The sequence below is a fragment of the Physella acuta genome, unplaced genomic scaffold (assembly GCF_028476545.2).
Source record: "Physella acuta isolate Inbredline_101_S28 unplaced genomic scaffold, ASM2847654v3 ptg000335l, whole genome shotgun sequence".
In the NCBI taxonomy this organism is placed as follows: Eukaryota; Metazoa; Mollusca; class Gastropoda; family Physidae; genus Physella; species Physella acuta.
Genome location: NW_026731854.1, coordinates 1,452,614 through 1,479,681, shown reverse-complemented (window position 1 = coordinate 1,479,681; position 27,068 = coordinate 1,452,614). Strand labels below are relative to the sequence as shown.

The window sequence follows — 27,068 nt, the reverse complement described above, 5'->3', positions numbered from 1 at the left end:
AAAATAAATCTATGGTAAAGTTTTACTTCAAAAACTGATTGCGAATTGTGATTATCAGTCTTTTCTTGGGACACAAATTATGTTTTTTATATGTTTGTGCGTTATTTATACATTTTAAAGAATTCCAACAGATTGGTGTCCTAATATTGCTTTAGGGAACATACTATACTTTATCAAGTAGTCCTATGTTCAGTTATCATCCAAATATGTATATACCTACGGTTGAATATGACATGATTTAAATGTTAAGATAATGTAGGACTTCTATACATGAGTATACATAGATCGAAGTGTCTGTAACAGTCTGATTTACTTCAGCTGTTATGCTTAAGCCTATGCAAATCTAAAGGAAAATGAAAACAAAAATAACTACTCACTTGTTAAACCTTAAAGAAAAAAAGTTACCTGTCTGTGTTTGAGTGGTGCAAAAAGAAAACTGGGTCAAAAGCAGAGTAGTCTAAAGAAGACAATGACAACTGAGCCCGCCCACCCAGGCGGCTATGAAGAGCATTGTGCACTATCTCAAGCTGAATTTCAAAGTCACAAAAGTTTTCCTGTTCTAAAGCTAAAAGAACTTGATCATAAAGGTCCTCATTATTAAAAAGGTCTGGCTGTGGATCTCTATTGAAATAAACAAATAAAATTATTAAACATTAGCTCTTGTATTTAATATTAGTAGTGCAAAAACTGAAATAGGATCTGTTATTACCTGGCTGTGATAGCACTACTATCTGGAATGCTACCACTAAAAAAAGGGTTACGATCAAATCTCTGCTGACGTGAGTTGAAGAAAGTAGCCTCATTAATTAGATCTGGTAGTTCCTTTATAGGTTTAGTCCAGTCCCAGTATGGTACTGCTATAGATGACCCTTTACTCAAGAGAGACTCCTCTACCTACAAATTACATTTTCAATATTTACTTCGCTTTTCTTTTGACATCTTTTTAGTTAAAGTGTACATTAAAATAGTATTTAATACAATTTAATTGAAGAAAACTGTAAAAAGTTTGAATATGAAATTGTTTAAGAGATTTGTACCTGATGGACATAATATCTGTGCCACGCCAGAAAAGTTGGCATACCATGAACACAACAACCAACTTTACGTCCATCGTACTCACAAAGGCCAGGTTTTCCATGGGAAGAAGCAATTTTTTCATACACTCCATCCTGCTGCATTGATAGGAAAGCTGATCTTAAACTTTCTATTTCAGCTTTATCAAGTTTTAAAAGATCTTTGCGGACATGTGATGTTAATGCAGCTTGATTTTGATACTCTTTGCCATACATTTTACCTGTTAACAAAATCATTATATAAAACCTAAGAAACATAAAGAAAAACAAAAACATAGGCACCTTTTACAGCAAGTTTGAAAAAAAAAACATACAATTTTGTATTTTGCACTTTCAAGAAAAATTAAGAAATATTTTTATTAAAAAATCTGCATACCGGTTCCTATATCACGAATGACAACTGGATTTTGAAAGACATCAGTACTGTAAACAGCACCCGAAAGATCAAGAACTTCATATCTTATGTAATATTTGTCATCATAATGTAGGTTTAACCATTTCAAATGCCTGGTGATTTCATACTTGTATAATCGATCATAAGCCCATTCCATTTCATTTTTATCACCCAAGATGTAAAATTCTCCTCCATGATTACAGTCCATTGCATTTCTAGATGTAAAAAATGTATGTTAATTAAACATGGAACTTCTAAGAGTTTTCAATTCAAGATAAATACTCTATAGTTGAAATACTTTAAATCCGTGAAAAAGACCATCATGAACTATCAAGGTACTAGTCTGACTAATCAAGCTATCGACTTGACAAAATGTACAGGCCTGCATATCAAAGGGTCAGCCTGACTTTTACAGTCAAATTTAGCTGATCACATTTGTAAAGGCCTACTGACTAAATGGCAAGTTAAATAAAAGGAATACTTTAAATTAAGATGAATATGTCATCTTTTACAGTCTTAAAAATAATTATTTCAAATAACCACAGAAAATTCCCTTACAATTACATAATAAAAGTAAATAGTCATAAAAAAAATTATTTGTAAAAAAAGTGAGTAAAAAAATTGAGTCAAAAATGGTCAGATTCAATTAGAAATTAAAAAAAAATGTATCCTTGCATGAAATTCTTATTCCACAAATATTTCACACATCTCATGGTTTTTAAAATGCAAAGAAAAAACTGCAAAGAAAAAAACGTTAAGAAATATAATTTAAGTTTTAAAAAAAAAAACAAATTTACCTGCAGATGTAAAATTTAACAAGAGCAGGCTGTCCTATACCATGTAACATAAAGCCGACAAAAATACGTTCTTTTGATTTAATTACGTCTAATTGCTTAACAAGCTGAGGTATTGAAAGCCCATTGAACTCCAGATTGTCATATTCATAATTTAAATTCTTTCTGTAATCAAATACCTGCAAAGAAATTTATATTAGTTTTCAATACAATTACAACTGTCAGACAAGCAAGGGTATATTAACTTCATCACACAGCTAAAGTTTACCTGTGGCAAAAATAAATGAGTAATAATACTATAAATAGCTAATAATATATAACACTTTTTTAAAAAGTTTATTTTTGTTTATTAAATGAAAATGTTAATACAATTACCTTAAAAGGAACAGAATTTTCTCGTGTAACAGCATCTGGATTTATATCTGAACTTAAACTAAAGGGTGACAAAGGATTGCGCATTTGTCCAATAGCACAGTTAGCTGTCAAGTGAGGCTTGCCACGGTATTTTTGAAGTGCCTAAATAAAGAAACATGTATAAGTCTCAATTAAAATAAGAGAACCACCCTGAATTGAGTTAATCCTTAACAAGGCTTACATTAGGTGGACTTAGCGACATGAGAAAAATCCCATGAAGGAATAATTGTGTTTGAAAAGTCAAGTCCTTTGAAGTTGACAGTTTGATACTAAAACAAAAATAAGCAGTTGTGTAACAAAGTACCGGACATTCTCAGATTACCAAAATAATTGAATTTTTTTTTATCATATCATTCAAGAGTATTTGACTTTCAATGTTGTCAGTGAAGATAACTGCTAAAGTAAAACTTAGCTTTTTCTAGTGAAGTATAAGTGTGTTGTTATTGTTTTGCACAAAAAGTTTAGGGAAACTTGTAATGTTTGCAAAAAGGGTCTTTGGATAATATCATTTGACATGGTAGAATTAGTCAATTTCTGTCTGCAAGTGCTCAGGTGAATGTCACTGCTTCTAAATCCAGTTCAAGTAATGTCCTTTCAGACTATTTATTACTCTAGTAATTCAAACTGTGCTAAACAATTATTCATAAAGACAAATTTTTAAAATTTTACTTCAAGTTAAATATCAAATTGATATACTCTTGCACAGCTAAAGAGGGTTAATACTGACTTTTAAAAAGATCGATCTCATTTTTAGAAATGTCCATTCCAAAACTAAAAACATTACAGATCTATATTTATTTTAATTAAAATGAGCCAAACACATCATGTACTGTTTTTACAAGCTTTTATTTAGTTTGCAATATCTGTTTGATAGTGGGTTTGTGGCAAATCTTGTAACTCAATGTTGACCCACTGCTAATGCAGTGATTTTGTTCAAACTTTCCAGATACGTTCCACTTCGATGACAATACAAGTCTAGTTACTTTTAAAATTTAATTAGATGTTTAATTAGTCATTAAAAATTAATCAAACAGTTTTGATACTTAGGGGAGATACAAAAAATTAAAACACTGATAGGTTACTATATTCAATAACAGAAGGGTAGATAAGTTATACTCGCTAGACCCCATCACCCTAACAGTCTGGTGAGCTGTGGTTCATGAGAATGTTTACAATGGTAGAGCTGGTTGATCTAGTGAAGTTTATCAGGGGCAGATAGTAAAGTTTTAAAATGATTTAAAACTAAGGGGAGGTAACAAAATTTAGAGCTTGCTGTCATCTGTCGGGGCAGACAATCATCTTTTAGATATCGTGAGCTACGGATGGTGTTTTAAAGCAAATATTTTTTGTTGTGTAGATGTCTTAGATTGGGAATCACTAAAATGTAGAAAACAAAGCAAATACAAAAAACTTTTATAGCAACAAGCTGTTAAATGCACTGAAAAGAGGAAAATAAAACTTGTCTGCTTTCTTTAATAAAAGCTTCAGTTGACCATGAGATCATTTTAGCAGCCAAAGCTTTTATGAAAGAAGGCAGATTAGTTTTATTTTCCTATTAACAGTGCATTTAAAAGCTAGTTGCTATAAAAAAAATTATATTTGTTTTATTTAGTGACCACGTTGGGTAAATTCATGTTCGTTAGGTCAGATGGATTAAAAAAAATTACTTACTTATAAATAATGGAATTCACATATTTGTAAATTCAGTAACTGTTTTTATACTATTATTTTAGTAGTGCTCTTTAGTAGACTCATATAGGATAGGTGAAGTAAGTTTGACTAGTAGGCTATAACTAGCTTTTGCATCATCAAAGTGAAATTATGTACATGACAAAACAGGTATCTAATAAGTAATGCTGGTATAGATAAAAATGTAACATAAGACCCTTGCACTTATTCACATTATAAAGAAAAAACGTTAGGGTTTACCTGCCAGATAGCCCATATTCTATCAGTGTTAGAATGGTGGAGGTAGAAAAGTGGATCAAATGCAGTGTACTTTAATGAAGCCATGGAATAATGTTCCTTCCCTCCTACTAAAGCATGGATGTAGTTGTGGGCTATTTCTAACTGAACTTCAAAAGAGCAAAAGTCCTCCTGTTCCAGAGCTAAAAGCACCTGTGAGAAGATTTTTTAAAGTAATAAAGTAATTATGGAGTATTGATCATCTGTTAAAGAAATTTAATATTAAGAACATTATTAATGACACATTAATGTATATTAAATTTTCCATGATAAATATTAGAACAAAACAATACCTGTTCAGCAATATCAGTGTATGATCCTACTAATGCAGGCTGGTAGAGGTCAACTCGCACAGATCTTACAGTATCTTTGTTAGCATCATCAATATGAGCACTGTAAAATTCTACTGTTAATGTCATGCAAGTTTAGAAACAAGATATTTTTACTGAAATTATTTTTTAAAACAGGAGGTAATTAATAAGATTTGTGTTAACTTTTTTAGTCTATAGGTATACATATTTAAGTTGGAGCTATACAATCATTAAAGGTGAGGTTATATGCAGTTGAAAGGTTGTACCTGAAAAAGGGGTTCTTTGTTTCTTGACCATTGTTTGGATCAACATAAGTTGAGCTATTGACAAGAGCTGGTAATGATGTCAAGGGCATGGTCCAATCCCAGTAAGGTAGACCCCCTTTGAAACCATGGCGACGTAAAGCATTTTCAGCTTGGACTGCAAGTAATCTGCAATTTTTGTTTTAAATTAGGAAAAAGAATAATGATAAATCTCATATAAAGGTGCTCTTTGTGTAGGCTAACACTTTGTTGATGACACAGTGTTCACCAACAAAGAAAACAAGTGGTCTGGTAAACATTTAAAAGTAAACTCATTAAAATTAAAAAGAAAACACATGTACCTGTGCCAGTGTGGAAAAGTGGGCATACCATGAAGGCAGCAGGCAACTTTTTTCTCTGCCTCAGGGCTAGGACACCATTTTGGAGTACCATGGAAGCGACCCAAATCCTGGAAACCTCCATGAGACTTGTCATCTTGTAAATTTGATAAAGCTTGACGAAGTTCATACACCTCATGTTCAGTTAAATGATTAACATTTTTACGTACATGAACATCAATTTTTCTCGGAATAACTGGTACTGTGGAAAATTTTAAAGCATTTTTATAAAATAGTTAACATAAAATAACAATCCAATTGTTTTAAATCAAATTCAGACTCATAATCTACCTTCAGGTGGCTTGTAGATCAATTGAATTCTTGGCAAATAACTGGTGTCTATTTTAGTTCCATCCAATTCAGCCATCTCTAAAACAATATCGTAAGGTTGGGCCCAAAATATGCCAAGGTCTTCTAAAGCAGTGGTTATTTCATGTCTGTTTGAATAAGCATTATTATTTTAACAATGATATCAATAAATTCTTTATATGAGTACATATTTTATTAAAAGCATTATAAAATGTTTTATAAAAATTCGCTTTTAATATTGTATTTTGGTACCTGTATAATCTATCAAAATTCCATGGCATTTCAGAAGGCCCACCAAGAATAGCAAACCTGCCTGCTTGATATTTCTCACCATTCATCAATTTAATATAAATTTTCACAAGAGCTACACCGCAGAAAAAGTAGAGAAAAACAATATAGACCTGTGATTAAAAACATTTTTGTGGTAGTTGTGTAATAAAAAGTAATATGTAATATTCGGGATACACATAATATATTTAAAAAGATAGATTAATGTAAAAAACAATTTAATTTTCTAAAGTAGGCCTACTATGATTAAATAAGAAATCAAAGAGACAAATAATCACCTGATTTCTTTATCCCAGAGAGAAGAATACCAACAAAAACTCTGGACTTTCCTTTCACATTAAAATTAATATAGTTATCTAATTCAAGAATGCTCATGCCACCAAAATCTAGATTATCATATTTATATTCAAGCTCATTCTCATAGTCATAGATGTTGGTTGGAACAGAATGCAAATATGTTTTCTTGTTGTTGTTGTAAGGGGAGGAGAATGAAAATGGCTTCAAAGCTTGATACACATATGACTGAGCACAATGAGCCTTGTATGGTTTCCCCCTGAAATAAATCAGTAGATTGGTACAAAGTTGATATTATACTTAAATCTGAAATTTGGTCAACCTAGATGTAATGGTACTCAAGTGATCACAGACATTCAGACAAAATTGTAAAGTCCAGTTTTTCTGACTCGATGATCCATAATAAAATCTAGATTTAGAAAATTTGCCAGATTAAGGATAGACAGTACTGATAAAAATTTTTATTTTATTTAGGTTGTTAACCTATTGACAAAAATAATATATAACCGCCAATAGCAGTACTGGTTGCCATGGAAACCACAAACAGGTGAACTTTGTTCCCATAAGAGATTTTTAAAAGTTTATGAAAGATGTAGATTTCTCAAACCAAAATATAGATTTCTACGTTTATTCATTGCGATAGCTCGTACTCAATTTTTAATACAAAATTTTATGTACATTTATGTGCAAAAATTAGGGGTTGGTGCTACATAAATATCAATATTTCCTAGAGTACTGTCGTAAACCTAATGTAAACGTAGTTTTGTAGATGGTATAATGCTGAATGCTAGTGGAATATTTCAGTCTTGTATGATAAAAGGATTTAAAAACCTTAGCGATTTGAATGTTGAATTTTGAGTAAAAAAAGGCAAGTTGAGAAAACATGAAAAGAAGGGCGTGTGCGTTTCCTCTTATAGAAAACAGAAAAAACAGTCTTGTTATGTGTGGAAGCACGCATTGACTCATGTTGTAAGTTTTAGACAGATTGTTCTATGTAAGCAGAAAATATGTTTACAACAGGTTATGAATTAATGAGTATTAAGTATTACACATCCTATCAATCGAGCGGTATTCTCAGAACAGCTATCATCAAACCAGACTAAGTTTTGTTTGTTAGGCGGTCTTCTCACTTCATTACAATGTCTATCCATACTTAAATTGTAGCTTACACAAGTTTATTGCCTTTTGATAATAGCCTACAACACAATCCTGGGTACAGCGCTTGTGGCTAGACATGCCCCCATCCCACACCTCCCCACCGCTGGATCCAATGAGACATAGATTACTGATGTTTGTTGAACTGTGAATAACACATCCGTGTAGATAGGGTCAAGCACTATGTTTCCGTAAAATGAATGCTTATCAGCTATCCCATCTAGTATTTACATTAGTCGATAGCAAACCCTATACGGAGTGAAGGGCATATGTCGTATACAGTCCGGTGTAAAGCCTGATGAACGCGTTCAAGCCTAACACAGCATGCCATAACAAGATTATAAACCGGCGGTTGGTTGAATGGCGAGAAGGGGACGAGGGGGGTAAAGGGGATGGACAGTACATTCTTCAAACTGATAGACATGTCCATGACGCATTGTTTCAGCTTAGTATAAAGTGTACTAAACAGTGTTTAATAGTGTTCCAATGACAATTAACAGTACACTTCTTTGCAAAGTTTCAATTATTAACCTAAATGTATAATTTTAAAACAACAAATAGAAGAGTATAAGGTAAACAAATGAAGACAGGCAATTGTTTTGTTTATCTAGAAACAAGAAGCTGCCTAGCACACGTGGTTAGTTGCAACCTATTGAGAATTATTTTGATTTACTGTACTATAATATGATTGGTCAAATGTATTAATGAATCTCTTCCCATTCATTATTTTTACGCGGATGCCCGTATATGGAGTTTGACATCAAATTTTATTTAGAAGAAAACCACGTTTTTCCCACTTATATTTAGAACAAAAGAAAAGGTAACTACACCAGTGTGTACACAAGTGCTTGGCCGATAGATTGCAGTAGAGTTTATGGTGCCTCGCGGGTAATAAATGATGTAACACCCGCTTAGACATTGAAATAAAATAACAGTCCACCCAGCTCTGACTCATGTTAGGGAAAGTAAAGTTGGCTTGGTAAACAGGTGAACTCTACTACACCTGTCCTATTGACTATCAGGTCTAAAAGGATATATTTACTTTCTTACTATACTTATAATAAAGGCATGGTATGGTTGTGTGGTATAGTGCTCAAATGCTTATTCAGAAGTCTTGTGTTTGGACCTTGGTCAGTACTTGAGTCTGCAGGACATTTATGAGTCCACAAACCTTGGTGGGTACCTGACTCACATTAGGGAAAGTAAAGGCACGGCCATCTCTTCATATGCCGATGACAAGTAACTTATGAACTCTACTTCATATGCCCTACAGATCATTAGATCTGAAAGGGGAGCTTTACTTACTTTTTATATCTATAATTTAAATCACCTTCTGGATGCAGAAACTATACATGCACATATAATCTCAGAAAAAAAGCAGAGATTTTCAATCTCAGCCAATGAAAGGATAGTGCCCTAAGTTCTATGCCCAGCTGCATTTACTTTTCAAGACTAGAGTCAGGTAGCCATCCATCAGAGCTAAACCAAACTCATGACTTTTGTGTAAGTAGTTTTGCACTTTACAGCGCTATTGCATGGTTTTAGTTGACCCTGCAGTTTATTCAAAGCTGTTCAAAATATATCAAAACAAAAGGTGCCAAGTGCATGTAGACCTTAATTTTTACCTAAGCTGTTGAAGTGCTGTCCAAATAGCCCATATTCTATCAACATTGCTATGATGAAGATAAAAAATTGGATCAAAAGCACTGTAGGACAAAGATGAAAGGCCATAGGTAGAGTTTCCTCCAACAAGAGCATGGATCAAATTGTGGGCCACTTCAAACTGCACCTGATACAATGTTGCAAATATAAATAGATTACACTTTTATGTGTTCTATTATTATACAAATAGAAGCATAAGTATGTAGTAATGTCTTAGTTTTCTGAGCCTGTTAATCAATCTTATATAGGTTAAATATAGGTCTAATTTGTAGAAAATATATGTGAAAAAAAGAATTTTAGATCTATATTCTCAGACAACTTTTCAGAAAAATTATAAAAAATAAACTACCTCAAAATCACAAAAATTATCTTGCTCCAGTGCTAGAAGAAAAGCATCAAATAACTCAGTGTGATCTCCCCACTCTGGGGTTTGAGTTAGATCATCAAGGACATTACGCTGTGTGTAAGTATTATTTCCTAAGAAAGCTATTTCTGCTTTGTAAAAGGGATTATTTACGTTAGAATAGCTGAAAAAAAAAAGAAAAACTTAGTATTTGAAGTCAAACTGTTTTTAGAGAAAATAGCAAGTAATAAAAGTCTTAAAAACATTTCACTTCAAAGCAAGTTTAACTTAAAATGCATGCTTTGATTCATTGCATCATTAAAGGTTATTCTCTATCATTGTAATATTTATTCCTTACTCTAATTTTTATGTTGTGTACAAAATACAAGGAACTATTAATGATAATAATTAGAGTCTGACAGTAAAATGCTTTTAAAAAAGTGTTTTTTGTTAGACTGTTCTTCGAAAAAAAAAAGGTTGAATCTTGTCAAATTCTTACTTAACACACTTACGTAACTGGATGTTGAAAAGTCATTTCATTTGCTAGATCCGGAACTTTAGTATTTGGTTTAATCCAATCCCAGTATGGCATTCCTATAACTGAGCCTCTTTTACGAAGAGCATCTTCGACCTGTAAGATAATTTTAGCAAAATAAAACTTGAAAAAGTAGGTATACTCTTGCGTTTTCTTACTCTTCTAAATATTCAATTATCAGTGATGTACTGCCACCTAAAAAAGAAATTTTTCCAGGTTTTTAAAACATTTCGCAGTTGTTTTTTTAACAATAACGAAAATTAAAAAACAATCTGATCCTGATACATTGCTTTAATCAAATTACAATTAAAGCCAACTGTCTTATCCTTTTTAAAAATCTTATAGTGCATTAATCAATCATCTCTTTCACTTTTGTCACATAAAATTTTAAATTTATAAAATTTTTGACAAAACAGAAAAAAGAGATTGGATTGGCATCAAAATTTTCCAGCTTTTTTTCATAAAATGTAATCGGCAGTGAAATATCAAGAGATTTTTTCTCAAATAAAAAAGCTTCCATAAAAAAGCAGGTAAGTTAAATCTCTGAATTATACAAAGGTTTTAACTATAAACAAAACAGTTCAATTTGCTGCGATTCATTATTCCACCCTATTTAATGAATGTTCTTAGTGATTCTAGATCAATTTAGAATTCCAGGATTTTTGTTTTATCTTTATTATTTTTATGAATATATTAGCCATCAGCTCAGAACAAAATCTGAATGTACAAGGTGCTGCACCTTGCAACTTTTAGGGCAGTAAAGGTTAATCTGTAGTAATAACTTAAGTAGCTTTTCTGAGTTGTAAATTAATACTTTCCAGTAGCTTGGGAAGGGTAACCCTTGAACCTATAAAAACAAATTGGCATGTTAATTTACAGCCATGGGAGATAATGCTCTTGTGTTGCTTCATATCTTTCATATCTACAGTTTCTTAAAATTTTCATTTAATTTCTACCTGCACAACAAGCAGCCTATGCCAATGAGGGAAGGTTGGCATTCCATGTATACAACAAGCCATTCGATTCTTGGCAATTGGGAAAGGGCATTTTCCCGGGTCTCCGTGGAATTCTGCAATAGCTTGGTATCCATCAACACTTTGATCTTTCTAATGAAAAAAGAGAAGTTTTTGAAAAATTGAATTGTTATTTTTCAAGAATTAAATGCTATTTATAAAATCAATATGATTGTAGTGAAAAACATTTGAAACAATGCCAGCAAAATGGTCGACAATTCCTGTTTTTTATTTAAATAAATATTCAATAAAAGCAGCAGTATCTTACAAATTCTAATCTAATAATAATAATGACTATTAATTTATTTATTAATTTTCATACTTATTCATAATAGTAATACTTAGTCTAGAGTCTAGACTAGGTCTTTTATTCTCTAGCTACTTAGCTACTCTAGCTAGATCCTAGTGGCTGGCCTAACTAACTTACTAAAAGTATTAGAACTAATTTACTAAGCTAACTTAGTAACTTTAGCTAGATCTAGTAATCTAGTCACTAGCTAGGTAAAAGATTACTCTTTCTAATCCAATAAAAAAATCCATAGTTAAGTTAGTAGTCCAGAGGATATATTCTGGGATTCTACATCTAGAGTCTAGAATAGTCTAGATTTAACTTATAAATGAAAAATATATTGGTAATCTATCGTTTTAGGTACGTAAAATGAAAAACAGGTGACTCATTTTTAATAATTATTTCACATTTTGTTTCCTTGTTTCATTTATGTACCTGTTTTTAAACAATTAAATGGTAATCTATCGTTTTAGGTACTTAAAATTGCCCGCGGCTAGTAATGTACAAAAAAGTTACCTCATTGTCAAGGCTTTAATAGAAGTATAGTGTGGTATATTTGTGTCAAATATGACAGATGAATGATAAACCTATAATAATACTAGACGCTGGCGATTTTACGTACCTAAAACGATAGATTACCTCCAATATATTTTACTAGGCCCATATTTAAAATTATAATACTTTTTACTAATATTATTTAAATAATCATCTGGACTCCTAGGACCTAGATCATGGGTTCCCAAACTGGGGGGTCGCCAACTGGTATCCTAAATCATAGCAATGAAAAAAAAAATTTTTTTAGAAGAATCTCTGAAATTCGGTTTTATTAACATCAATGGAAATTAAATAGAGAAGAAACAATTATGACAGTGCAACGTTGTTCTCAGTCATGAATCTATCTAACTTACAAAACTAAAATGTCATTTTGAGACGAGTCATTCAAAAAAACACCAAAAAAGATTTGAAGTTCATTCTTCCGCACAAAGCTAGATGCAAATGTCTGATACTTGATCGGAGAGGAAGTATTCACCAAGGAAACAAAGCATTTGTGCAAGCAATATATGAAGTTGCATCAGAAATTGCCTAGCAAAAACACCTCACACAATAGAAGAAAATCTCATCAAACCCTGCATGTTGAAGCTGGTGATACTTTTGATTAGGAATTCCAGTACAGTAAAGATGCAACAAATATCTAAGTCTAATCAGCGACCACTTTTAGACATGGCCGTAAATGTTAACGAACAAATTTTGAGTGAAATCAAACTTTCACCATTGTTTGTGAATCGTGTTTTTGAATAGAAAGATGAAATCAAGCTGTTCTTGGAAGTGCAAAGGAAACAAGACCTTTTAATATACTTCAAGGACAAATAGTGGTAGGACAGAGTATCACACCTAGCAGATATATTTGAACAACATAAGCTTAACCTGAAGCTTCAGGGAAAGTGAACAAATATTATCCCTTTTTGTGATAATCTCAGGGCATTTTTATCAAAACTGAAAAATTGGCAAGAAAAATAAATCTTGGACATAATGCCATGATTGAGAAACTCTGCTTTATGGTAGACTAGGCATACTGCCTAGCTTCGCTTAGGTTTTTAAAAAACATTTGAGAATTTGAATACTTAATTATTTAGCGATGGATTGGGTGTGGAGGGCTTTAATAAGTTGAATTTAAACAGTAATGCTAACTTTAGAAAAAACATGTTTTTGTTCGTAATTTAAATACAGTTCAAAGAGAATTTTTGGAAAGTACGCAATGTATAACTAAAATGGAATTAGAACTACACAGGTTTCATGAACATTATATCTCATAGTTTATATTACATTGCCTTTTGAAATTAATTCATTAATTTATTTAGGATACTTAACTAAATTAACAACTTAATTTTGTACTAAAACAAATGCTATACTTCGTCATTTTCTGTTTCTGTTTAAAATAGTATACAATTATTTGAAAAATAATAATTTTAAAAACGTTACCTCCCTTGAAAACTGAACGTATGACGTATGTCATTGTTTACTTATATTGTTTGCTTATATAAGAAATTATGTTATATGAACATATTTAACGACTATAATGGCTGTTTCCGACGGGAATAAAGTTTTTTTTGTTACCCTCCAGGGTCGGTCTACGACGTCACATAATATGAAGGGGATCGTTCGTCAATTTATTTATATATATATATATCTCATATAATGAGAATTTCACTCAAGACCATCTTTTAGCCCTCGTCGAGGGCTTTGAGTCTGACCAACAGCTTTTCCATACGGCCTAGTCATCTATAGTAGTGTATGCAAAAACTTAGCATGATGTACAGACATTAAGTAACCTAAAAATTGTGTTAAAATTTCCCTGTTTTTCCCATAAAATACAAAGATTATATAGGGAAATACAACTGGTCAGTTTTGACCGCTTTACGAAGTTTTCCCAGATATGCCGTGTTTTTTATGACACCCCTAGGTGTTCTTCTACCACCTCACAAAATATCAAGGGGGGTCGTCGGAGGAAATTATTTTTCCTAATAGAGCTCATATAAAGAGAATTTCACTCGCGGTCACTTTTTAGCCCTCGTCGAGGGCTTTGAGTGTAACCGACAGTTTTCCTTAAAGGTCAAGCCATTAACCCAGGAGCATGCAAAAAATTAGCCAGATATACTGAGCTTAAGTACCCTAAAGTCTGCGTTGAAATGACCCTCTGTTTTTCCCATAAAATACAAAGATTATATAGGGAAATACAACTGGTCAGTTTTGACCGCTTTACGAAGTTTTCCCAGATATGCCGAGTTTTTTGTGACACCCCTAGGTGTTCTTCTACCACCTCACAAAATATCAAGGGGGGTCGTCGGAGGAAATTTTTTTTCGTAATAGAGCTCATATAAAGAGAATTTCACTCGCGGTCACTTTTTAGCCCTCGTCGAGGGCTTTGAGTGTAACCGACAGTTTTCCCTAAAGGTCAAGCCATTGACCTATGAGCATGCAAAAAATTAGCCAGATATACTGAGCTTAAGTACCCTAAAGTCTGCGTTGAAATGACCCTCTGTTTTTCCCATAAAATACAAAGATTATATAGGGAAATACAACTGGTCAGTTTTGACCGCTTTACGAAGTTTTCCCAGATATGCCGAGTTTTTTGTGACACCCCTAGGTGTTCTTCTACCACCTCACAAAATATCAAGGGGGGTCGTCGGAGGAAATTTTTTTTCGTAATAGAGCTCATATAAAGAGAATTTCACTCGCGGTCACTTTTTAGCCCTCGTCGAGGGCTTTGAGTGTAACCGACAGTTTTCCCTAAAGGTCAAGCCATTGACCTATGAGCATGCGAAAAAATTAGCCAGATATACTGAGCTTAAGTACCCTAAAGTCTGCGTTGAAATGACCCTCTGTTTTTCCCATAAAATACAAAGATTATATAGGGAAATACAACTGGTCAGTTTTGACCGCTTTACGAAGTTTTCCCAGATATGCCGAGTTTTTTGTGACACCCCTAGGTGTTCTTCTACCACCTCACAAAATATCAAGGGGGGTCGTCGGAGGAAATTTTTTTTCTTAATAGAGCTCATATAAAGAGAATTTCACTCGCGGTCACGTTTTAGCCCTCGTCGAGGGCTTTGAGTGTAACCGACAGTTTTCCCTAAAGGCCAAGCCATTGACCTAGGAGCATGCAAAAAATTAGCCAGATATACTGAGCTTAAGTACCCTAAAGTCTGCGTTGAAATGACCCTCTTTTTTTCCCATAAAATACAAAGATTATATAGGGAAATACAACTGGTCAGTTTTGACCACTTTACGAAGTTTTCCCAGATATGCCGAGTTTTTTGTGACACCCCTAGGTGTTCTTCTACCACCTCACAAAATATCAAGGGGGGTCGTCGGAGGAAATTTTTTTTCGTAATAGAGCTCATATAAAGAGAATTTCACTCGCGGTCACTTTTTAGCCCTCGTCGAGTGCTTTGAGTGTAACCGACAGTTTTCCCTAAAGGTCAAGCCATTGATCTAGGAGCATGCAAAAAATTAGCCAGATATACTGAGCTTAAGTACCCTAAAGTCTGCGTTGAAATGACCCTCTGTTTTTCCCATAAAATACAAAGATTATATAGGGAAATACAACTGGTCAGTTTTGACCGCTTTACGAAGTTTTCCCAGATATGCCGAGTTTTTTGTGACACCCTTAGGTGTTCTTCTACCACCTCACAAAATATCAAGGGGGGTCGTCGGAGGAAATTATTTTTCCTAATAGAGCTCATATAAAGAGAATTTCACTCGCGGTCACTTTTTAGCCCTCGTCGAGGGCTTTGAGTGTGACCGACAGTTTTCCCTAAAGGCCAAGCCATTGACCTAGGAGCATGCAAAAAATTAGCCAGATATACTGAGCTTAAGTACCCTAAAGTCTGCGTTGAAATGACCCTCTTTTTTTCCCAGAAAATACAAAGATTATATAGGGAAATACAACTGGTCAGTTTTGACCGCTTTACGAAGTTTTCCCAGATATGCCGAGTTTTTTGTGACACCCCTAGGTGTTCTTCTACCACCTCACAAAATATCAAGGGGGGTCGTCGGAGGAAATTTTTTTTCGTAATAGAGCTCATATAAAGAGAATTTCACTCGCGGTCACTTTTTAGCCCTCGTCGAGGGCTTTGAGTGTAACCGACAGTTTTCCCTAAAGGTCAAGCCATTGTTCTAGGAGCATGCAAAAAATTAGCCAGATATACTGAGCTTAAGTACCCTATAGTCTGCGTTGAAATGACCCTCTTTTTTTCCCATAAAATACAAAGATTATATAGGGAAATACAACTGGTCAGTTTTGACCACTTTACGAAGTTTTCCCAGATATGCCGAGTTTTTTGTGACACCCCTAGGTGTTCTTCTACCACCTCACAAAATATCAAGGGGGGTCGTCGGAGGAAATTTTTTTTCGTAATAGAGCTCATATAAAGAGAATTTCACTCGCGGTCACTTTTTAGCCCTCGTCGAGTGCTTTGAGTGTAACCGACAGTTTTCCCTAAAGGTCAAGCCATTTACCTATAAGCATGCCAAAACTGAGCCACATGTAAAGAGAGTAAGTGCCATAAAATCCGTTTTGAAATGACCCTCTGTTTTCCCCATAAAATACAAAGATTATATAGGGAAATACGACTGGTCAGTTTTGACCCATTTCCCGATTTTTCCCGGACATGGCGAGTTTTTTGTGACACCCCAAGGCGTTCTCCTACCACCTCACAAAATATCAAGGGGGGTCGTCGGAGGAAATTTTTTTTCGTAATAGAGCTCATATAAAGAGAATTTCACTCGCGGTCACTTTTTAGCCCTCGTCGAAGGCTTTGAGTAAGACCGACAGGTCTGCCCTACGGTCAAGCCATTTACCTATAAACATGCCAAAAATTAGCCAGATGTAAACAGGGTAAGTGCCCTAAAATCCGTTTTGAAATGACCCTCTGTTTTTCCCATAAAATACAAAGATTATATAGGGAAATACGACTGGTCAGTTTTGACCCATTTCCCGATTTTTCCCGGACATGGCGAGTTTTTTGTGACACCCCAAGGTGTTCTCCTACCACCTCACAAAATTTCAAGGGGGGTCGTCGGAGGAAATTTTTTTTCGTAATATAGCCCATATAAGGCGCCGGTCAGTCGAGGTCAGTTTTGACCCCTTCTCCGTAGACTTTTCGGCCAACCGTCACCGGCCTTCGTGTTCTATTGCCCGAAGGCACCATCGTGCCAAATTTGACGCGCCTGCGGCGCCGGGAAGTGCCCTATCGGGCACTTGACCACTTTGCTTTATATATATAGACTAGGCATACTGCCTAGCTTCGCTTAGGTTTTCAAAAAAGTTGAGAAATTGAATGATTAATTAATAGGCGATTGGCTGTTATATTAAATGTCTAAATTTATACAGTGGGGTACTTTTTTAGTACCCATAAATTGATGGAATATTCGCAACTTATTACTCGCAAGGTTATTAGAACTGAAAGGGCTTTCATAAAAATTATCAATCAAATATTATATTAAATTACTTTTGCAATTAATTTTACAATTACAATACAATACAAAACTTAATTTATAACACAATATCCATTTAAAACAATGCTATACTTTATGATTTTTGTTTTTTCTTAAAAAGAGTATACAAAATATTAAAAAATTGTTACATTAAAAAGTTACCTCCCCTGCTCAAAGACCAATTGACCAAATTTCGTATAATGAGAATTTCACTCGCAGTCATTTTTAGCCCTCTTCGAGGGCTTTAATGCTGACCAACAGGTTTTCCATACGGCCCATCTATCTATAGAGGTGTATGCAAAACATTAGCCAGTTATACAAAGAGTAAGTACCCTAAAATTTGCGTAGAAATTACCCAGTTTTCCCCATAAAATACAAAGATTATATAGGGAAATACAACTGGTCAGTTTTGACCCCTTTACGAAGTTTTCCCAGATATGCCGAGTTTTTTGTGACACCCCTAGGTGTTCTTCTACCACCTCACAAAATATCAAGGGGGGTCGTCGGAGGAAAATTTTTTTCGTAATAGAGCTCATATAAAGAGAATTTCACTCGCGGTCACTTTTTAGCCCTCGTCGAGGGCTTTGAGTGTAACCGACAGTTTTCCCTAAAGGTCAATCCATTGACCTAGGAGCATGCAAAAAATTAGCCAGATATACTGAGCTTAAGTACCCTAAAGTCTGCGTTGAAATGACCCTCTGTTTTTCCCATAAAATACAAAGATTATATAGGGAAATACAACTGGTCAGTTTTGACCCCTTTACGAAGTTTTCCCAGATATGCCGAGTTTTTTGTGACACCCCTAGGTGTTCTTCTACCACCTCACAAAATATCAAGGGGGGTCGTCGGAGGAAATTTTTTTTCGTAATAGAGCTCATATAAAGAGAATTTCACTCGCGGTCACTTTTTAGCCCTCGTCGAGGGCTTTGAGTGTAACCGACAGTTTTCCCTAAAGGTCAATCCATTGACCTAGGAGCATGCAAAAAATTAGCCATATGTACCTAGCTTAAGTACCCTAAAGTCTGCGTTGAAATGACCCTCTGTTTTTCCCATAAAATACAAAGATTATATAGGGAAATACAACTGGTCAGTTTTGACCGCTTTACGAAAATTTCCCAGATATGCCGAGTTTTTTGTGACACCCCTAGGTGTTCTTCTATCACCTCACAAAATATCAAGGGGGGTCGTCGGAGGAAATTTTTTTTCGTAATAGAGCTCATATAAAGAGAATTTCACTCGCGGTCACTTTTTAGCCCTCGTCGAGGGCTTTGAGTGTAACCGACAGTTTTCCCTAAAGATCAATCCATTGACCTAGGAGCATGCAAAAAATTAGCCATATGTACCTAGCTTAAGTACCCTAAAGTCTGCGTTGAAATGACCCTCTGTTTTTCCCATAAAATACAAAGATTATATAGGGAAATACAACTGGTCAGTTTTGACCGCTTTACGAAGTTTTCCCAGATATGCCGAGTTTTTTGTGACACCCCTAGGTGTTCTTCTACCACCTCACAAAATATCAAGGGGGGTCGTCGGAGGAAATTTTTTTTCGTAATAGAGCTCATATAAAGAGAATTTCACTCGCGGTCACTTTTTAGCCCTCGTCGAGGGCTTTGAGTGTAACCGACAGTTTTCCCTAAAGGTCAATCCATTGACCTAGGAGCATGCAAAAAATTAGCCATATGTACCTAGCTTAAGTACCCTAAAGTCTGCGTTGAAATGACCCTATGTTTTTCCCATAAAATACAAAGATTATATAGGGAAATACAACTGGTCAGTTTTGACCGCTTTACGAAGTTTTCCCAGATATGCCGAGTTTTTTGTGACACCCCTAGGTGTTCTTCTACCACCTCACAAAATATCAAGGGGGGTCGTCGGAGGAAATTTTTTTTCGTAATAGAGCTCATATAAAGAGAATTTCACTCGCGGTCACTTTTTAGCCCTCGTCGAGGGCTTTGAGTGTAACCGACAGTTTTCCCTAAAGGTCAATCCATTGACCTAGGAGCATGCAAAAAATTAGCCAGATATACTGAGCTTAAGTACCCTAAAGTCTGCGTTGAAATGACCCTCTGTTTTTCCCATAAAATACAAAGATTATATAGGGAAATACAACTGGTCAGTTTTGACCGCTTTACGAAGTTTTCCCAGATATGCCGAGTTTTTTGTGACACCCCTAGGTGTTCTTCTACCACCTCACAAAAAATCAAGGGGGGTCGTCGGAGGAAATTTTTTTTCGTAATAGAGCTCATATAAAGAGAATTTCACTCGCGGTCACATTTTAGCCCTCGTCGAGGGCTTTGAGTCAAACCGACAGTTTTCCCTAAAGGTCAACCCATTTACCTAAATGTATGCCAAAAATTAGCCAGATATACTGAGTTTAAGTACCCTAAAGTCTGCGTTGAAATGACCCTCTGTTTTTCCCATAAAATACAAAGATTATATAGGGAAATACGACTGGTCAGTTTTGACCCCTTTACGAAGTTTTCCCAGATATGCCGAGTTTTTTGTGACACCCCAAGGCGTTCTCCTACCACCTCACAAAATATCAAGGGGGGTCGTCGGAGGAAATTTTTTTTCGTAATAGAGCTCATATAAAGAGAATTTCACTCGCGGTCACATTTTAGCCCTCGTCGAGGGCTTTGAGTCAAACCGACAGTTTTCCCTTAAGGTCAAGCCATTTACCTAAATGTATGCAAAAAATTAGCCAGATATACTGAGTTTAATTACCCTAAAATCCGCGTTGAAATGACCCTATGTTTTTCCCATAAAATACAAAGATTATATAGGGAAATACGACTGGTCAGTTTTGACCCCTTTACGAAGTTTTCCCAGATATGCCGAGTTTTTTGTGACACCCCAAGGTGTTCTCCTACCACCTCACAAAATTTCAAGGGGGGTCGTCGGAGGAAATTTTTTTTCGTAATAGAGCTCATATAAAGAGAATTTCACTCGCGGTCACTTTTTAGCCCTCGTCGAGGGCTTTGAGTGAGACCGACAGGTCTGCCCTACGGCCAACCCATTTACCTATAAACATGCCAAAAATTAGCCAGATGTAAAGAGGGTAAGTGCCCTAAAATCCGTTTTGAAATGACCCTCTGTTTTTCCCGTAAAATACAAAGATTATATAGGGAAATACGACTGGTCAGTTTTGACCCATTTCCCGATTTTTCCCGGACATGGCGAGTTTTTTGTGACACCCCAAGACGTTCTCCTACCACCTCACAAAATATCAAGGGGGGTCGTCGGAGGAATTTTTTTTTCGTAATATAGCCCATATAAAGAGAATTTCACTCGCGGTCACTTTTTAGCCCTCGTCGAGGGCTTTGAGTGAAACCGACAGTTTTCCCTAAAGGTTAAGCCATTTACCTTAGAGCATGCAAAAAATTAGCCAGATGTAAAGACGGAAAGTGCCCTAAAATCCGTTTTGAAATCACCCTCTGTTTTTCCCATAAAATACAAAGATTATATAGGGAAATACGACTGGTCAGTTTTGACCCATTTAACGAATTTTCCCGGACATGGCGAGTTTTTTGGGACACCCCAAGGCGTTCTCCTACAACCACACAAATTTTCAAGGGGGGTCGTCGGAGGAAATTTTTTTTCGTAATATAGCCCATATAAGGCGCCGGTCAGTCGAGGTCAGTTTTGACCCCCTCTCCGTAGACTTTTCGGCCAACCGTCACCGGCCCTCGTGTTCTATCGCCCGAAGGCACCATCGTGCCAAATTTGACGCGCCTGCGGCGCCGGGAAGTGCCCTATCGGGCACTTGACCACTTTGCTTTATATATATAGATGAATCTGATTGTGATATAAATAAAAATTTGAAAGAGGATTCTAGGCACCTTGAATCTCTTAAAAATGAGCTGCAGCGTTATTTACTTGAGCCGAAAGAAGAAGAATCTTCATTAACAATTTAACACATTAACCTTTCTCTGCTTCCCTCTATTTTGCAAGCATTACCAATTAGATTCTAATTACAAGATAAATTCCTAAATTTGCCTTTCAAGTCTAAGTTCCTTTTTACAAGCTTTTATTTAACTCACTTCCTCTGTCTGTCGTAAGTCGTCAGTCGTCAGTCTAGACGGAAACGCAGGAGTGAAAATTCGGACAGTTCTACTTGACCGATACGATTCACAGTTGGCACGTGGGTCAAGACATGAAGACAATGCAATCTGAATCTAAATTTGACTTAATTGGATGCCTAATTGATTTTTTATGAATTAATTAAAATTTGGACCGAATTAGTAGGCATGTCTAGCCAACCACACCACACGCGTCATCAATAGCTGCGCCATCACGACCACGTAATGGCTGCGTTCAAAAACCATTGCGCGCCTACTGAACGTGATATTCAGTAGGCGCGCAATGGTTTTTAGTCATGTAACTCTATTGAAGATAAAACATGTAAAGTACTGAAAAAAAAATTCATAAAAAACGTTTTAATAACAAGCTTTTATGTAATGATGCACTAAAAAGTAGAAAATAAATTATAGACTACTATTTAAATAACTATAAAGAAAAGCGTGGGTGTCTTCCTTAACATTAGTAAAGGTATCCAATAGATACTAAAGTGACCCACGCTTTTCTTTATAGTTATTTAAATAGTAGTCTATAATTTATTTTCTACTTTTTAGTGCATCATTACATAAAAGCTTGTTATTAAAACGTTTTTTATGAATTTTTTTTTTTCTATAGATCTATATCTTTGAGAGAATATAATTTCAACACTTCTCCAATTGAAAACAAAACAAAAAATAATTTATGCTGAGAATGACATGAATGAGGGTGGCATTAACAAAAACTCAACCACGACTGTTGAGGCTTGTTAAAACAGTTTAGAATAGTTTTATTAAATTAGATCTAGAGAATCTATTTTCTAGATCTAGTCTAGATTTTAGATCTAATCGAGATCTAGATTTTTCTAGTAGATCTAGATTCTAGATCCAGTCAAGATCTAGAGTCTAGATCTAGATCTAGAATCTAGATCTAGATCTAATCTAGATATCTGGAATGTTAATAAAATTAGAATCGAAAATCTATTCTAACTTTTTCGCTCTTCAACTTTCTTGCAATGCCAGATTTTATTGACATTGTGTGCTTAGCCTAATGTTTGGTTAAAATTATACGTCTGCTTTAAAAATATTTAGCACATCTTTTAAAAACAAATTTCTATTCTAACGTATGCCTGGACTGATTGTAGGAAAAAAAAAAGTCACATGAAAAAAAAAAAAGTCACAAATGTGCATTCGCAAGGGATTTGTTAATATTTAAGTTTTAAATATTCAGAAAGTGCAAATTAATTTATCATAAATTAAATGCAAAGTAATGTGCTTATATGACACTTACACGTATTGAGTATGAAGTATGAAGGTTTTAATTCCGTTATTCAAATAAAATTTAATATATTGTTCCAACCTTCTCGGTTTTTATCGTGTTATTTAAATACTAACTTTAAATTTGCGTGAGATATCATAAACTTGCAGTTAACGTGACTTGCTGTCCTCAACTCATCACAACAATAGTTCAAACGCCCGTACTGCCCACATTTATCATTAATTTGTTTTTAAGCGTATTTAACTAAATACATAACACAAGTTGAGGTTGCTGTGTAAATTATGATCTTAAAGTAGTTCTTTTTTTTTTTACTAATTATTGTTATAAAACATAATGCTTTTAAATTTTATAAATGTGCTACAAAAAAAAAAAAAAAAAAAAAAAAAAAAAAAAACAATACCCACTTCAAGAAACACCCAAAATTTTACAATTTTCAACAATTCAATCAAAATATTTTATAAAAGATTTCTGTGACTTTTTTTTGTGTGACTTTTTTCCTAGCAAAACCTGATTTTTTTTGCTTTTTTTTTCTAGTGACTTTTTTCCACTCACCGCCTGGACTATCGAGATTTATTTAATTACAATTATCGCACCCTATAAAAATAATCTTACTGTTCCTCTGGGTCAAAAGAAAAAAGAGCAACGGAGAAAACGCAGAAAAAGAAAGATGGACACAAAAAATGCAAGCACAGAAACTTACACGCAGAAAATTATGCATACGAAAACTGTGCAAGTAGATCTAGATCTGCACCGAAATATATTATTATGTATATTTACATTTAAAATTGCAAACTTAATTAATTACTAGATTATTATGTTGTTATTTGTAAGATGATGTGAGAGTGCAATCTTTCTGCTTGTCTACAGGAGATAAGTTTCACTATTTTTATTTAATGACGAGTTCCACCTACCTGAAATTTGTCCATTGCATCTCGAATTGATGCTATTTCTTCTCTAGTAAGACGATCTATATCCTTTCTTATTGCTTTCTCGTACTTGCTTTTTCCACTATTGTCAATTATGGCTGGATAGTATTTAAATAAAAACTTTAAAATTGTGCCTATTTTAACCTTAAATGTAATAATATTTGAGTATTTAACATCTAATATTATCAAAGCTAGATTAATTTAATATAGACCTTACATTTATCCAGCGGGAGAATTTTTTTGCAGATATATAGGCCTTGCATTTAACAGTTTAAGCTAATAAAAATATCACCTAATTAACTTCTCCAAAACCCCACTTCTCTAACTGGCACCTGGTATGAGTCGACTCACCACATGTCTTTTAGGACCTTTAGATTGTCTAAATGGTTGTCATACTTTGCTAAGCAATTCAGTATTTTTTCAAAGAAACACGCGTTAGGTTTCAAAATAAATAAAAAAATAACTAATAATGATTTCTATGAACACATATCGATTTTAATATAATCCCTCTCTCTCATTCTCATTCTCTCCCTCTCTCTCTCTCACTCTCTCTCTCTATATATACTATATATATATACATATATATATATATATATATATATATATATATATATATATATATATATATATATATATATATACAGGGGCGTATTGAGGGGGGGCGGGGGGTGCGGACCGCACCGGGTGACACCATTTAGGGGGGGGGGGGGTAACACCAGGCAAAAAATAGCAAAATATATAGAGAAAAACTTGAGGGGGGGGTACAAAGCCTCTTGAATGCCGCACCGGGTGACACCCGACCTGGCTACGCCACTGTATATAGGGATCTATAGTATATGTATGTGTGTCTGTATGTCTTTTATGCATCACTACACCTTTCATCCGATCGTCATGAAACATTGGAAGCTGTTGAGTATGCTCCTGGTGAGGTAACTGCACGAAAAAATAAATTAAATTCGCGGGAGTGGCGCCCCGACAGGGCGCGATTTGATTCTTATCTATATACGGTATATAAAAATAAAGTCGATTACGGTTTGACACCATTCATTTGATCGCCATGAAACTTTGAGAACTTGATTAGAACACTCTAGGGGAGGTTTTTGCAAAAAAATTGTTTTAATTTGGCAAGGGCGGCGCCCCGGGAAGGTGCGATTTTTCTCTATATACGGTTTATATAAAAAAAAACTGGATGCGGTTCGATACTATTCAACCTAGTGACATAAAACTTTGGGTAGTTGATGATAATACTCCCGAGCAGGTTTCTGCAGGAAAAACATTCAATTTTGCATGGGCGATAGACTATGGATAAAATGGGGCATTATAGTGGTTCAATGAATTCAATGGAGCGAGTCCGTCGGCGCCCCGGCAGTGTTTTGATTTGGCGCCCTGGGCTATTTCGTGAGAGCTATGGTGCCTACATTCGTTTTAAAAAGTGCGATTGACTATGGATAAAATGCGGTGTTATAGTCGTTCACTAAACTGAATCAAGGGCGTTCGCCGGCGCCCCGACAGGGTGCCAATTTGTGCCCTGTAAGCACTATGGCGCCTACGTTAGTTTTAAGGAGCCTAGGTTCGTACTCTGCACCCCTGCGGTAGTGTAATCGGGGGCTTCCGATAATGCCCCTCTACGTCCATGACAATTGGGTGGTGACCAAAGTGTGTTCTACCTCACTGTTACAGTTAGTGATTAGCATACACTCAAGGTTTTCATGCGGTAGGTAAGGTAAACACGTGCCCCGATAAATATGATCCACGCGCTGGCATTGTTTACATTTAAATAACTTAGTTTTAGGAAACCAGGTCACAGTCTAAGAAAATAGAATTGGTAACACATTGATGAAACCCTTCTTGTATATTTCGTCAGACAATTTTTTGTATCATTGCGGCAACGTGCTGGGACGGGCACGCTATTTTTAAATATAAACAACATTTAAACCCCTATTACCAATACTATTATATATATATATATATATATATATATATATATATATATATATATATATATATATATATATATATATATATATATACATATATATATATATATACATGTATATATATATATATATGTATATATATATATATATGTATATATGTATATATATATGTATATATATATATATATATATATATACATACCATCGATAAGCTAACGATTTGCAGTAGGCTACCGGTGTTTTTGTAAAACAATGACTTGTGACTTACGATCTGCTTTTCCTTTGGCCGGCCTGTATGTTACTGAAGGAGTTGGTATGAGATTAGATGGGAGCTGAGTTCCGTTTACACTGTAGAGTTCAACCTTAGCAAAATAGTTTCCGTCAAGAGCCACACCAAGCTTGTTGACAGTTTTTGTGATTTCAAAAAGATAAGGCCAGGTGAAAGCCCATGGCATCTCTAGTGGGCCACCTAATATGAAGAAATCTCCGGCGAATTCGCAATTCTCATTTGATTGGCGTTTAGCACCAGGGATGCATACCTATATATATATATATATATATATATATATATATATATATATATATATATATATATATATATATATATATATGTGTGTGTGTGTGTGTGTGTGTGTGTGTGTGTGTTTTCGTCAAGTTATTTTAATCTGTAAATAAAAATCATAGGTTTAGATTTTGTATTAGTAAACGCCAGCTCTCCACAATTTATAAGACCCTTTAGAATATTATAAATATATACGTTTCATGAATGACATTATAATATCATAGTACAGATCCAATTGGCCCTAATACTTTTCAAAATATGTGTTGTGTTATGTTATACGACTGTAAAAAATATTACAATGAATATGCTGTTTCAATTGATAGACTCTGTATATGTTATCTTCTTCAGATTAATATTTTGTTTTCTTTGACATTCAACATTTAAAGCGTGCCCAATACAAAATACCCACATCTTACACACAACATACATGTCCCATATGTAAAATATACATCAGCTCTTATACTAAATACATGTACAGTAACATACAACATGAGTGCAAATTACATACACAATATATGCAATGTTATTTTCTCCGGGAAAGGGGGCACTTAAAACTTTAGGGTTGGGGACAAACACTGGATGAAGTCTTAATTTTGTAAATACATTATATATTATTTTCTATTTCCTCCTGGGGGCGGGGGTTGGGCGTGCTCCGATGGAACACCTTACAAGCATCATACCTGGCCCCTACAACATACTTGGCCCCTACATACAACATACCTGCCACCTACATACAACATACCTGCCCCCTACATACAACATACCTGGCCCCTACAACATACCTGGCTCCTACATACAACATACCTGGTCCCCTACATACAACATACCTGGCCCCT

General features: G+C 34.8%; 1 protein-coding gene across 1 annotated transcript in view; it reads right to left on the bottom strand.

The window, feature by feature from the left end:
• The window catches only part of LOC131940919 (hemocyanin 2), a 56,539-nt gene that overhangs the window by 24,851 nt on the left and 4,620 nt on the right, over positions 1 to 27,068 (bottom strand). The window contains exons 7-25 of the mRNA XM_059299835.1: positions 25,939 to 26,209; positions 23,719 to 23,831; positions 11,134 to 11,283; positions 10,155 to 10,273; positions 9,649 to 9,826; positions 9,263 to 9,426; positions 6,467 to 6,741; positions 6,153 to 6,264; positions 5,883 to 6,028; positions 5,556 to 5,793; positions 5,218 to 5,382; positions 4,934 to 5,033; positions 4,605 to 4,793; positions 2,637 to 2,777; positions 2,265 to 2,440; positions 1,450 to 1,682; positions 1,038 to 1,294; positions 710 to 894; positions 406 to 621 (exon numbers count right to left, since the gene is read on the bottom strand). Coding sequence (XP_059155818.1) covers positions 406 to 621; positions 710 to 894; positions 1,038 to 1,294; positions 1,450 to 1,682; positions 2,265 to 2,440; positions 2,637 to 2,777; positions 4,605 to 4,793; positions 4,934 to 5,033; positions 5,218 to 5,382; positions 5,556 to 5,793; positions 5,883 to 6,028; positions 6,153 to 6,264; positions 6,467 to 6,741; positions 9,263 to 9,426; positions 9,649 to 9,826; positions 10,155 to 10,273; positions 11,134 to 11,283; positions 23,719 to 23,831; positions 25,939 to 26,209 — 3,428 coding nt within the window. The remainder of the gene's footprint in view (positions 1 to 405; positions 622 to 709; positions 895 to 1,037; positions 1,295 to 1,449; positions 1,683 to 2,264; positions 2,441 to 2,636; positions 2,778 to 4,604; positions 4,794 to 4,933; positions 5,034 to 5,217; positions 5,383 to 5,555; positions 5,794 to 5,882; positions 6,029 to 6,152; positions 6,265 to 6,466; positions 6,742 to 9,262; positions 9,427 to 9,648; positions 9,827 to 10,154; positions 10,274 to 11,133; positions 11,284 to 23,718; positions 23,832 to 25,938; positions 26,210 to 27,068) is intronic.